Genomic DNA, 14,658 nt, shown 5'->3' on the forward strand with positions numbered 1-14,658 from the left:
GTCAATCAGAGTCCAATATCTGGCATTGAAGTGAAGAATTGGAAAGAGTCTTGCATTTTGTTCGTGTTACATGTATTGTACTCAAGTATCTTTCTTGCTATTATGCAATGATGAAGATGTTAGTGTTTAAGAGTTTTCTCAAACTGGTGTAGAATATTAGTAATATGTTGTGAACTTTGTAATGCTTTATGTTTAACTGTTGTTTCATCTTCTTTTGTATGGGTTTCTATATTTGAAGTTAATATTATGCTATTTCAGCCATTATGTCTTCACTTTTAATTTATTCTTCAATTTTTTAATAGTATATACATCAGTAATAAGACTTTAATAATATTTAATTCATGTAACAGGTTAATCATGTTTTTGTTTGAGTCCAGAATTAGGATAGCTTTGTATTAGCGCTTTTTCTTTTTTATTCATTTTGAATCAAAAATAGAATTCCAGTATTAAAGTATTTTTAAGATTATAGATAGATTTAAATTATAATATGGAATTAATTTATATTTATTTATATCTTCTCTTATAACTCATCACTAAAATTATAATGTTTAATTCATTATTTAAACTTGAATTTGATGTAGTTATTGCACTATACTTTTGTGCAGCGTTAATTATTCATATTGAGGGGTGTATTTGTAATTGTCTTTAACTTTTTTTTTTAATTACCTTTGTTACATTTGGGCCCAAATTCATTGTATCACTTTTTTACCAAATCTTCAAAGGGGTTTCTTTCTATGAGTCAAAATACCTAACGAAAACGGAGAAAAAGTTTTGATTAAATAAATTATTGAAATTCCTTTTGGATGGTGGAGTAGATTTAATGCAGTTTTGGAGTGTTCAAAAGAAGACTTCAGCAGTAGCATCTCCTCATTCGGTCTTGCACCATACCTTCTCCTTTCTCATCTCTTCCGCTCTTCTTCTTGCTGCCTCGCGTTGGGATAGCAACATCTCCTCCAATCATCTTGCAGTTACAATTTGTCTAAAATGTACTCCAAACTTGGACCAAAATGTTTGGCGGAAAATTTCTCATGGTTAGTTATTTTTCTCTTTTTAAAAGATATATTTTAAACAAATGTTAGAAATTATGTTGGATCATTTATCAAGAGTAAGAGAGAAAAAATGAGTTTATTTCTTTCTTTATTAGTTTATAAAATGAGGAATTATTAAGTAATCTAAAGTTTTTTTTTAAATCAAACTATCTTAACTTGTGTTTTCAATCCATGTGTAACTTCAAATCATTAAAATAATTCAAGTGAAAAAAATATAAGGAAAAAAAAGTTATCGTTATTTTTTCCTAAATAATGGTTGTGTTTATGAGGATGTTGTGTCTTATCATATAAATTTCTTTCAAGTTTTGGATATTATATTTTTTATTAATATTTATTTTTTTTCTCTAGAAAATAAGTTAGGTCTTTCTTTTTTAACAAGTTATCTCATGTTTATAGGATTTGATTGCCTATATGACTATAATTTGTACACAAAAATTTATGTACTCAATCATGTATTTAACAGTCTTCTTAGAAAATAAAATAAAAGAATGGTATGTCAGATGTTAGGTATTAAGAGTTTAGACTAACTATCATGTAACTTCTTATGATAGGAATACATATTCATGAACACGCTGCTACAGTGTTGCATTAACGTGCTTTTGAAGCCTATTTTGGAGGTATCAATTCGAATTTCAAAAAATTGAAAACTTTCTGTGTTCTTCTCTTGATCTTTTATATATACCTATTATTTTTCTATCTTACCTGCCTCAAAGCCAAAGTTCATTTTCATCCGTCTTACTAGAAGTTGTTCCTCTTTTTCCTTTTTTCTCAATTTGTCAATATGAATCCTTTAATTGATCCAGTTAAAAATCTTTCTCCATGGAGAAAAGACTGGAACATTAAAGTTAAGGTTATTAGAATATGGGAAACATCATCTTCAATTCATAAGAAGAAACAAAGGGTTGTACAGATGCTTCTCATGGATGAGAATGTAAGTGTATTCATAATATAAGAGTTGTATTTTTCTAATCTCTGTAGAAGAAGTATTATTTTTGCAGTTGCTTGAATTTTTTCTAATATACATTATGTGTTTCTATCAAAAGATTAAAACAAGTTAATATCTTTACATTGCTTTATTGTAGCGTGATAAAATTCAAGCTACCATCAAAGATCATCTCATATCAAGTTTCAGTGGAAGGCTCAAAGAAGGAAATATGTATATCATTTCTAACTTAACAGTTTTACCAAATACTGGAGCAAGGAGAGTAACCAAACATCGATTTGAGCTTATCTTTCAGTATCAAACTTCTGTTGTGGAAAGCCTATCTTTTAGTATATCTGATTCTGGTTTCAGTTTGTATTCTATAGAAGAAATTCTTCAACAATCTAATGATCATGAATTTCTAATAGGTAAATTTGCTTTTTGTTCTTTTTTATTCTAGATACATTTTTCAGGTCATTCTTGCGCAATGTTCAACTTTGTTTTTATTCCTACGTCTTTTAGCTTCAATACACTATGGTTGTGTATTATGCAGATTTTATTGGGATTCTTACATGTGTAGAAAGGCAAAAAGATGTAGAATGCGATGGGAAGATGATCAAAGTTGTTATTATTGAGCTTTATGCCGATGGGTTGTTCATTTAATTTTCTTGTCTTTATTTTCTATCTGGATAATTTTGTGTTGATTACTGTTATTTTGTGTTTATAAGATGTTATATTTTTATTATATTGTTATTCTCATTTGAATAATGTATTCTAATATAGGAAAAAAATTCAATGCAACATTTTTGGTGATTCTTGTGAAGTTTTTAATATCCTTTCATTAAGGAAATATGAGAGAGCTCCTGTTGTTATTCTCCAATCTTTTGCGATAAGAGCGAGAGGGGGTTAGTGCTGATTTATATTATGTGATATTTTTTTTGCTGCTATGTATGGTTTGGATTTCTAATTGTGTTATTTGCTTTTCATTTTGAATGCATTTTTTTTTTCAGAAAAAATAGCTTACAAAATGTTATTGAGGTATCAAGAGTTTCAATCAATCCAGATATTCAGGAAACAGTTGACTTTCTCAATTGGTTTGTTGCATCTTCCTTTCATCTATTTACTTTTCTGTTAAGCTTATTTGTTTCGTATAAGAATTTTTAGTGTAGTATTGAAGAATCTACTTTTTTTTAGATATAATATTGCGAAGTGCCACTTTCCAACCTTGACTCCCGCTGAAACTGGATATCTCATTTCAAGGATTGATAATGAAGAGTTTGATTGGAAATTAATTAGAAATATCAAGAATTTGAAAGCTAATTCTGAGGTTTGTTGGCCTTGATTTTTCTTTGATTGTAGTCTTATTTTTTGTTGTTTATATATGTTATATGATGACATCATTATATGCATAAATAGGATGGTGAGTTTTTTGTTATTGGCAAAATTAAAGCGATAATAGATGATCCGGATTGGTGGTTCTTCTCTTGCATATGTGGTCATCCAGTTGCAGGAGATGATGGTGTATTTCATTGTCAGTTGTGTTCTCGAGATGTTGATCACATCATTGTAAGGTTAATATCATCTTTAAAATAATAAAATCCAAATAAATTTTATTAAAATTATGAATTTTCTTTCTATACTGATCTTCCATGCTTTTCTAGATATAGGATGAAATTGGTTATTGAAGATGGAACTTCTGCTGCCATCTTTGTTCTAATGGATAATGTTGCAACAAAACTATTTGGGAAAACTTGCTCTGATTGTTTCTTGCAATTAGAACAAGAGATTGAGGTTAATTTCTTCACAATATTATTATCTTATTTTTTGTATGCTATATCTAATTACATCTAAAATTGTGCTAATTAATATTGTATTGTTTTCTATGTATATTAGAGAATTGATCCTCCATGCTATCAACACTTGTTCTATGATATTGTCGGGAAAGAAAAAATTTTCAAGATTCACACAAAGATAATTGGCAATGAAGAGTATTGTGGAACTTTTAAAGTTATTAATGTCTTGGGTGATATTCCTCTTTTGGAAAATAAGCAGCTTGATAATTCTATCAATATAAGTTAACTATCAATTTTATATAATTAAGAAGGAAGTAAAAAGTGTGATATTCATAGTTAATGTTGAGTTAAGGTATTTTCAATTCTTTTTTTTTATGCTTAATATTTAGTTATAGGAAATTTAATGCATTGGTTACACAAAATTAAGTAATTTCATTAATATTACACATATTTTTGTAGGAAATTATCCGTGGTCCAATATTCAGTCCAATATTTGAAGACTACTCACGCTATGAACAACTTGGTGATTATAAGAATTAAATCGTATCTGATCCTTCTATACAGTCAGAAAATATTGAGCGAATACTTACGGACCTTGTTTCAGCCAACTTATATCCTTTTACATCAAAATCTATACGAGTTAATATTATCTATATTTTTTTAAAAAATTATTTTTTAAATCGTTCTTCTTAAATATATATAAATTAATTTTATACTTGCTATCAGGAGACAAATTGCTTCCTTCTTGGGAACATAATATCTGTGGTGAAAAATCAAAAGTGGTGGTTCTTACGGTGTCTTTGTGGTGCATCTATTAGTAATGTGAACAATGCATTTTATTGTAATATGTGTAGAGTTGAGTGTGTAGATGCGATCCCAAGGTATGTCTTCGTATTTAAAAGCTTGGAATTTTTTTTACTCCTTGTGCTTAATTTTTTTAATGTGTTTCTAATCTAATTCTTTTATTGGTTGATTTTAGTTATCATATCAAAGTTGTTGTTTCTCATGGAAATGGGCATAATCTTTTTATACTCAATGATCGTGAGGTTGAACAAATACTCAAGAAAAGTTGCTCTGATCTTTTTAAAGAATATCATGCTCTCTCACAAGTAATGTATTCCATGTATCTTATTGAATTTTTACTTCTATATATTGTGAATCTTTGCCTCTAGAATTTCATTCTCATGCCCTTTATTCTTTTTGTTTTCCTCATTTTCATACATCCTTGCAGGCTCCTTATGATTATACTATCCCAGTTCGAATTGTTTCTGAATTTATCAACAAGAAACTACTGTTTGTTGTTGATGCAAGAATTGTTGGATATGAGTTAAACACATCGCTACATGTTGTTAATAGTGTTTGTGATGATATCTCATTTGTCAATTTTCTCGAGGATGCTGCTGCTATTTATGATCACAAGGTTTGTGTGTGTGATTTTTGTGCTATTTATGCTACTACTATTGTTCTCTCATTTACGAACTATCATTGTAGTTATTCAACTTGGATGGTGAAACCCCTCACATTCCTTTAGAAAAAAGTTATGGTGTGCACATGTATTCTGATTCTCTGAACAATGCCATCTCAAATTCAAGTGATATCTCCTGTAATGGTTCACCAATTTCTGTTCTCAAATCGAATGTTTGGGTATATCAATCTTTAAAAATTTGTTCTCTTGATTTTGTATTGAAAGGAAAGAAGCATTTAATTTCTTTAGTTTTAGCCTAACTTTACTTTGTTTTTGTATTTTGAGTTTGAACATATGCAGAATTTGTCATAATTCAAGAATGGAGATTTAAGTAGTGAAGAATAAAACACAAGGTATCTTATTTAAATTGGTAAAATAAATCATATGATTTTTATTGTATTAATTCATTCAATTCTTTCAGCTTGACGAAGACAACAATTACTGTAACATCAAAATTTCAAATGACTCAGATAAAGTTGAAGACACAACCCTAGGATCATTATGCCTCCGCTAGATCTTTATGTTTGGAAAATCTTTGAATTGTCATTTTAACGAGTACATGGATGAATGCAGTGGTTAAAGTATGTGGTCTATTTTGATTAATTGTGTAATGTTCTAAAATTGTTTGAACTTTTTGACAAACTTTGTCTCATAATAGAGGTTAACCACTTCTCTCTGATAATTTTGTACTAACTTTGTTTTTTAATAGATATCAGCGACTTCTCTTTAATAATTATGTACTCAATGTTTGATTTGTGACCAGAAATAATTTTTACATGGATAATAAAAATAAAATTCAAACAAAAGATTGTTTTTTAATAATATTATAGCTTAATAATATTTAGACATGGAAAGATTTAGTTTTTTTTTGTGGTAATAACTTAAAAATAAAAAGATTTAGCTTTTTTTCTTTCTAAATCTAAACAATAATATATGTTGTCGTGCGAATGCACGGGTTGCTCTGCTAGTTGGAAAGAAAGGTGGAAGGAATATTTGGTTTTAGTTTGTAAATCCGTTTGCGTTAGGGTAGCACTAGCATGTTTAGTGTACTTCGCGAAATAATTCCGACCCTTTATTCTGATACTAAATACAGAGAGAATTCTAATAATTAAGGAAAATACAATAGAACCCTAATAGAAATTATTTTCTTCTAATAACTAAATATAACTACAGATACTTCTGACCAGTTGTAACTTCTCTGCATAAGCATGAGAATATCCAAGTTATAGTTTCAGAGTAACTTCTGCGAGATGTGTATGGCACTTTTGTTGAGCATATTATTCAACAAGTCTTCGTGATTTCTTAGATCATTACATGTCGAATTCCAACCTCATTAGTGCATGGCCAATTTTACATACATATCAAATAAAATATTTATTTTCAATTTAACAACACAAGATTCAGGTGGCACTAATTAATGGAAAAAGAATCAAGCAACTTGCATGGAAAAGATAGAAGTAAAAATAAAACTGCCGTTGTGGCCATGGTATCATGACACTTGTTGGCACTATCGATGCCGGCTTAGAATTGTAAACATCGAGCAGTACTTTGCAAATTCCAGGGTGACATAGTCCTAATCCTAAATCTACACACTTCTGGAATAACAAAATGGTTGACTCTACTCTATTCTAATCGTTATTGTTATCGCTGACTAATGCTGAGTTTGAAATAAATTTCAAAACTATAAGACAAAGGGTCACGGATTACATCATTCTAGGAACCTAAGGATGTTTGTGTTCATAATGATTTCACTCAATGATCACAAAGAAAGTTAAACAACCATGGCTTCTTCTCTCAATAATCTTCTTTGTCTTCTCTTCTCTCTTATGGCAACTTCATCTTCTATCAGAGTCTCTGCATTTCGTGTTTCAATGAAAACAACATACATGGACCCGCTAAGTTGCTCTGTAGAGGCTGCCAATACATGCACTGCCTCACTCTACCACATAACTCATGATGATTACAGCCTTGAAGAAATTGCATTTTATTACTCTGTTAACTCTTCACAAATCAAGCCTATTAAGTATGGAACAAGGCAAGATTACCTCATAACAGTTCCTTGTTCTTGCAAGAACACACAAAACCTCAGCGGGTATTTCTATCATACAACCTACAAAAATGTGAAGCATGGTGACATCTTTGTGGACATATCAGCTTCTGTTTACAGTGGACAAGCCATGCTGATCACCCAAAGTTTAATTCCAGGCGAAGATCTAGAAATAGACATTCCATGTGGGTGTTCCGAGGATGAGGGTCAAAGGGTTGTCACATATACAGTGCAGCAGAATGATACACCAGAAACAATTTCCCTTTTGCTTAATGCTACCCTGCCTGCCTTCCTGAGAATGAACAAGATTCTAGCTCAGAAACCTGGTTTCATAGATATTGGTTGGGTGCTCTTTGTTCCTTTGGAATTGAATGGGGTTCATGGGGTTCCTCCACAACCCACAGAAAGTAAGTTGTCTCAGATCAAACTCAAGTCCTAGCTAGGTCCATGATTACTTTTGTTAAATTGTGCACTGAGTTATATTTATAAATGTTTTACACTTCAGTTGTTAGCAAAGAAGTAGCTTTATTTTCTTATTGCTTGTTGGAACTGCATCTAGAATAAGGAGTTGCAGCCGTTATAGGCGCCATGGTCGGATGTTACAATAGTTTTTACATTTTTTTGTCTCCTCCTAATTTGAAATATGAATGACAAGTCTTTTGTTATTGATCTATTTCCACCTCATCTGATAATGCTTCTCATAGCTAAAATGGCTAATTCAACTAGTTTTGCCACTTGGTCTTTCTTTGGCAGAAACGAAACGGAACTGGCCAATGATAGTTGGTATCGTCGTGGGAGTGCTGTTACTTTCAGTTATCATTATCACCATTCTCATAATTCTTTGGAGAAGGAGAGTCCATCAAATCACCAGAAATGATTCCACAGTTGTCTCTAAAAGATCATTTGTCAACAGAAATATTACCTTGCATAACTCCATCCTTTTCAAAGAATATATGGGAGGTAATTTAGCAAGTGTATTTGGAAACAAAAGGTTTATTGTTCAAACATGAATAAGGAGACTAAAACATTGGTGCAGATGTAATGCAAATTGAATCAGAAAGGCCACTGATATATGGTCTTGAGGAGATAGAAGAGGCTACAAATAACTTTGATGAAGCTCGAAAAATCGGAGTTGGCGGATATGGGAGTGTTTATTTTGGAATCTTAGAGCAGAAGGTATGCAAATCCACCTTCAGTTCTTCAATGGGCCAGAATAATACATTAATCAATGTGCTAACTTAGAGAATTATAATTTCCTTGCAGGAGGTTGCTGTGAAAAAGATGAGGTCTAATAAGACTAAGGAATTCTATACGGAACTCAAGGCCTTGTGTAAAATCCATCATATCAACATTGTAAGCAAATAGCTCTCAAGTGTTCTTTGACATGCAAAATCATCCAATTTTAGTTACATATATATATAAATAAGTAAATAACTGGCAGGTGGAGCTATTAGGATATGCCAGAGGAGAAGATCACCTCTATTTGGTGTATGAGTATGTTTCAAATGGATCTCTCAGTGAACATATTCATGATCCATTAGAGCAAGGTATATTTTGGCTCCAAGATCTCTTTGTTGGGATATAATTAAAGCATAAGAGACTTGTTTGAAAATGCCATATAACAGCAGACTTGGCAGCATTACATAATGATAATATTGTACTTATTATGAAAATACTATACTACCTTAAGTAGTACAACATGAAATTAAGCATTGTGTGAAGAAATCTAAAGCATGGTAAATTGGTAATGGAGCAGGGCACCAACCTCTTTCTTGGAATGCAAGGGTTCATATTGCACTCGATGCAGCAAGAGGTATTGAATACATACATGATCATACAAAAGCTCGATATGTGCATCGCGACATAAAGACTAGCAATATTCTTGTTGATCAGAAGCTCAGAGCTAAGGTTACAACTCATCACAAGAAATAATATTCTGTGTGCTTCATAGTTGTCACTGTTTCTGTTACATGTGATATTTGATATGATATGATATTCAGGTAGCAGATTTTGGACTTGCAATGCTGGTGGACAGAAGCAATGATGAAAATTTCATAGCAACAAGGCTTGTTGGAACACCAGGATACCTTCCACCCGAGTAAGCTTGATGCCATGCCTAATTGCTTTTCAACCATAACTAGGGTCTTGTTGCATACAATTTCAAGTTTTAACCAACCTTGTTGTTTAAGATCTGTGAAGGAGCTTCAGGTGACCCCAAAAACCGATGTGTTTGCATTTGGAGTGGTTCTAGCAGAACTGATAACAGGGAAACGTGCACTGTTTCGGGACAACAACGAAGAAGGCACCAAAATGAAATCACTTATTTCACTTGTAAGTGTATGTTGATATGATCATTTAGCAGTATTTCAAACGCGTGAGGCTTTTTTTCTTCATCAGGTACATCAAATATTCCAAGATGCAGAGGCAGAGAATGGTCTAGAAGATGTGATAGATAAGAACCTTGAAGGAAACTATCCCATTGAATACGTGTTGAAGGTAGCAGAGATAGCAGGTCGGTGCTTGCAAGAAGATCCAGTAGAAAGGCCTGAAATGAGGGACTTGGTTGGAGCACTGTCACAGATAGTGATGAACTCCATAGAATGGGAAGCATCACTTGGTGGAAACAGCCAAGTCTTCAGTGGTGTCTTTACTGGAAGATGAACAACACAACACAACTCACTCTCTTTCTCTTGTAATTATTGATCTTATTATGGTTTACATGTATAAGCAAATTATTTTATATGACAAGAAACAGATGAACATATTGATAGCTAAACAAAAAACAATACAGATATCAGTATATGTGTATCACTATGACACTGCTTGACTCTTACTCAGGAGTAATCGACTTCACGTGAAGTTAATAGTTAAGAGCCATTAGATGAAAATTTAATCAAATTAGTCAAATTATCTAACGACTCTCAGTTATCAACTTCACATAAAGTCGACTGTATCTGAGTTTTCACCTGTGAATTACTATCTAAAAATGTAAAAAAGAAAATCAATAAACTATGAAGACACAAGAGAGTTAGAGAAGCTTGGAATGCAAGTAAAACATGAAAGGAATTTTCCTCAATTTTTTTTTAATTTTCAAATCATATTATTAAAAATATAAAAAATTTGACAATCTATTTGGACTAATTAGTAATTACAAATAAATTAAAAATAAATAAATATTACTCATATAAAGGAAACGACATGGCGTTTTGTATTTTTCGTTTGATGAGTTTGTTTTAGTCTCAAGACGGCGTCGTTGGGGTCCATGCGTATAGGCTATAGCACTTTCAATTCATTTCAATTTTCAACCCAAGGTAACATGTTCCTCAGCTCTAGCCATTGCAAGAAAGAGAGACAGACATCAACCCGAAGACGAAGCTCCAACCTGTAACTGCACACAAACACAAGACACAAGGAATCATTTCTTCCTCTCTCTCTCTTTCTCTCTCTCTCTCTCTCTCTTTCTCTCTATGGTTCAGCTTCCAAACATGCCTCGCTGAACCCTAAGCGCTTATTCTTCCTCCTCTTCAGAACTCTTGATCTGATCCAGATCCCGATCTGGTTCTGATTCGGATCCTAATTCCGATCCGATCTACAAATGGCAGGGGCAGCCTCTGCTCTCTTCCTGCTCGACATCAAAGGCCGCGTCCTCATTTGGCGCGACTACCGCGGTGACGTCTCTGCCGTCGAGGCCGAACGCTTCTTCACCAAGCTCATCGAGAAAGAGGTACTTAATCCTTCTCTTTCTTCTCATCACTATCTCTTTCTAATTGCATAACGAGAAATTTAGCTCACAAGTAGCAGCTCAATTCTCTTGACCTGTTTATCGGTCCTCTTTTCAACAATCCAATGTTATTAATTTTTAATTTGAATTTATTCGTTTGTTTCTGTTATGCGGTTGCTCATCTGAGTGTTAAGATTTGGCTAAGTTTTATGTTGCTTGAGGCGGTGATGTAATGGAGAATTTGCAGCTTTCAGTTTGTTTTTTGCCCCCTAATTTGTTGTTTTTGGAAATTGTGGTATAGGGGGATCCGCAGTCTCAAGATCCAGTTGTGTATGATAATGGTGTGACCTACATGTTCGTACAACATAGCAATGTTTACGTCATGACAGCAACAAGGCAAAATTGCAATGCCGCTAGCCTTCTTTTCTTCCTGCATCGTGTAGTTGATGTGAGTGTCACTGCGTAGTTATGATTTTGAATATTTTGGATTGCCATGGTTTAGAAATTGAGTTTTGTGTAGTTTAAGCTCTAGTGATTGATTTGGATCATCCGTGTCTCTGGCAGGTGTTTAAACATTATTTTGAAGAACTGGAAGAGGAGTCTCTTAGGGATAACTTTGTTGTTGTGGTAAAGTGCCAGTGTAGCTTTGGATTCAGTAATTTGTCAATTGCATTCTTTTGTTTAGGTTTTTCGTTTGTTATAAAGAAGATAAGCAACAGTGCTGAGTTATTGTTTCCTTGGCAGTACGAATTACTTGATGAAATTATGGACTTTGGTTACCCACAATATACCGAGGCAAAGATTCTTAGCGAATTTATCAAAACGGATGCTTATAGAATGGAAGTTACGCAGAGACCCCCCATGGCTGTAACAAATGCTGTGTCTTGGCGCAGTGAAGGAATAAACTACAAGAAGAATGAGGTTGCGTTATGAAAGCTATATTATATGTGGATCATTTTGAATTGTAATTTTTTTATTTGAGTCATCAATGACTATTGTTATATTTCTTTCATTTGTTTAGGTTTTCTTGGATGTTGTGGAGAGTGTTAACATACTTGTCAATAGCAATGGACAAATAATTAGATCTGACGTTGTTGGGGCTCTGAAGATGAGAACATATTTGAGGTTTGTTTTTGGCTCTGAAGATATTAATTAAGATTGGTTACTGGTGAAGTAGGTATACGTTAGCAATATGGCCTAGCCACAATTTGAGAAAGGCAAATGGTTGAATCAGTTAACAATTTGAATATGTTGTTTTCTTTTGTTACTAATTATCCATGCTTTGATTGCTTCATTCATACAATACTTTTAATGCTTTCTTAGGAGCAGGTGTTAAACCTTACGCCAGTAGATATTTTTAATGTTGATCCAAAAACTTTACTCATGGGATTCTACTTTTAGAGTTGCAATTGATTCCGAAGAGAGACTTTACACACTGAAGTTTCTGTATACCTAACCTAAGCATACCTCTTCGTGAATATTTATCTGAGAACTCAACTTTTTGCTTATTTAATACAGTGGTATGCCGGAGTGCAAACTTGGTTTAAATGATAGAGTATTATTAGAGGCACAAGGTAGAGCAACCAAGGGAAAAGCGATTGACTTGGAAGATATCAAATTTCATCAGTATGTGTTCTTAATTCTTTTAGCTATATAAACTGATCAGTCTTTTATGATGCAGATTTCTATAGACTTTGTGCAAACATGTTTCTATCTTCTTATGGTTCTTTTAAAATGATATGCTGGCATTTGATGCAGGTGTGTTCGTTTGGCTCGATTTGAAAATGATCGAACAATATCCTTTATACCACCTGATGGATCATTTGATTTGATGACATATAGACTCAGTACACAGGTTCTTCTTCTCTAAATATGTAATAGTTTATGTTTGATGGGTAGACATACATGCATGAAATAATTTTGAAGTCTCAGTTGATGCTAACATACTTGGTTTCAGGTTAAACCCTTAATTTGGGTGGAAGCACAAGTTGAAAGGCATTCAAAAAGCCGGATTGAGATTATGGTAAAAGCTAGGAGTCAATTTAAGGAACGTAGGTACTGATATTATTTGATCGTCTTACTCCTCCTGCTTCTCTTTTTTTCGATAGAAGATGGGAGATCCACTGATCTTAAATTTATGTAACATGAGATAATTTGCTACTTTGCTCTAGATTTAAGATCACGATAAATTTCTTTACTTCCACAAGCACTCATAGAATCCAATTTTTTCAGCACTGCCACAAATGTAGAGATTGAGCTGCCTGTACCTGCCGATGCAACCAATCCAAATGTTCGAACCTCAATGGGATCTGCATCCTATGCACCCGAAAAAGATGCATTAATTTGGAAAATAAGATCGTTTCCTGGGGGCAAGGTATAAACCACTTGGAAATGGCATTAAATTGGCACCTTAATTGAATTGTGATTAATGGATTTGGTTCTGTTGTTTGATACATTCAGGAGTACATGTTAAGAGCAGAGTTCCGTCTTCCCAGTATAACAGACGAGGAAGCAACTCCTGAGCGAAAAGCTCCTATACGTGTAAAATTTGAGATACCATACTTTACTGTTTCAGGGATACAGGTAATGCTACATATCCAGAAGATTTTTCTTATATCCTGATTTTTATTAGTTAGTTACACCAGTTTTCATTATTTTAGAATCGGTGGATGGATATTTGAACCTGTTCTCTCTATTTGCCCTTTTAGTTTACTGCTTGAACTTATCTCTCTTGTTTCATTCTGACATGAGGGGTGATTTGTGAGCTGCATGAATTTATTATAATTTGTTTTGTTTTCATAATTGAGCTGATATTTAGGTCATGAGAAGGGTTCATCTATGATATTGGATTAGTAAATAATTAGGAATGAAAGTAAGGATTTTTAACAGAACCATAAACTAATACAATTTTATACATTTTTCATTCTTAATGATTTTGTGCTGGAGTTTATTTGAAATGCTTTAGATTATGTCTGCCAGAAGTAAAATCAGCATCAGCTTCATCTGTTTTTGACATCTTTTCTTTTTTCATTTATGTTCTTTTAAAGTTAACTGAAGCTTTGATTATTTTGGTCGAGGAAGTAATTGACATGTAAATATTTTGGTTTGTAGGTAAGATATTTGAAGATAATTGAGAAAAGCGGGTACCAGGCTCTTCCATGGGTGAGATACATAACAATGGCGGGCGAGTATGAATTGAGGCTTATATGAGATCCGGTTTCCCCATTTGGTGTTTGAAATTCACCAAATAATTGTATCATTCAATGATTAATGGCTTCAAACTGGTGGATTGAGGAAAAGAGTATTAAGAGTAATTAGAATTTATTTGGTGAACCATCTTTCTGTTGATGATAGCTGTTCTGGCAGCATATAAGTTGCTCATTGTCTAGAAAGTTCTTGTCAACTGAAAATCATGAATTCCCAAGGGTTAAGCCAGAATAGTCTTTTGGTCAACCCATTTTCGATTGAGAATTTTTTTTTTTAAATTTGCATCTCTGTATTCACAATCTTTCCAATTTTTTTTTCTGTCATCAAATTGTAATTTGGTTTACATTTTTGAGGGGTTATTTTGGCCGGATTTTGTATTACCACCAAGTAAATGACTTATAGAGACCAGTTACAGAAAGGAAAATGATTGGCCAGCCCGTGGGTGTACAATTTT

The 14,658-nt window shown here is 33.0% G+C and overlaps 2 protein-coding genes across 2 annotated transcripts; both read left to right on the forward strand.

The window, feature by feature from the left end:
- Positions 1-7,007: 7,007 nt before the first annotated feature.
- Positions 7,008-10,054, forward strand: LOC112791754 (lysM domain receptor-like kinase 3; the record flags this gene model as incomplete). Its single annotated transcript, XM_025834707.3, has 9 exons — positions 7,008-7,683; positions 8,030-8,236; positions 8,313-8,452; positions 8,540-8,629; positions 8,718-8,823; positions 9,033-9,184; positions 9,277-9,374; positions 9,466-9,607; positions 9,674-10,054. Coding segments are annotated over 9 exons (1,875 nt in total), but the record flags the coding sequence as incomplete, so codon positions are not given.
- Positions 10,055-10,476: 422 nt separating this feature from the next.
- Positions 10,477-14,638, forward strand: LOC112791755 (AP-1 complex subunit mu-2). The gene is made up of 11 exons (XM_025834708.3): positions 10,477-11,000; positions 11,299-11,445; positions 11,562-11,624; positions 11,742-11,918; positions 12,019-12,122; positions 12,516-12,623; positions 12,756-12,852; positions 12,955-13,052; positions 13,230-13,371; positions 13,458-13,580; positions 14,109-14,638. Exons 1-11 carry the CDS (start codon positions 10,872-10,874, stop codon positions 14,205-14,207), a joined length of 1,287 nt encoding a protein of 428 aa, XP_025690493.1. The 5' UTR covers positions 10,477-10,871; the 3' UTR covers positions 14,208-14,638.
- The last annotated feature ends 20 nt before the right edge of the window (positions 14,639-14,658 follow it).

Source organism: Arachis hypogaea, chromosome 3 (assembly GCF_003086295.3).
Source record: "Arachis hypogaea cultivar Tifrunner chromosome 3, arahy.Tifrunner.gnm2.J5K5, whole genome shotgun sequence".
NCBI classification, from domain to species: Eukaryota; Viridiplantae; Streptophyta; class Magnoliopsida; order Fabales; family Fabaceae; genus Arachis; species Arachis hypogaea.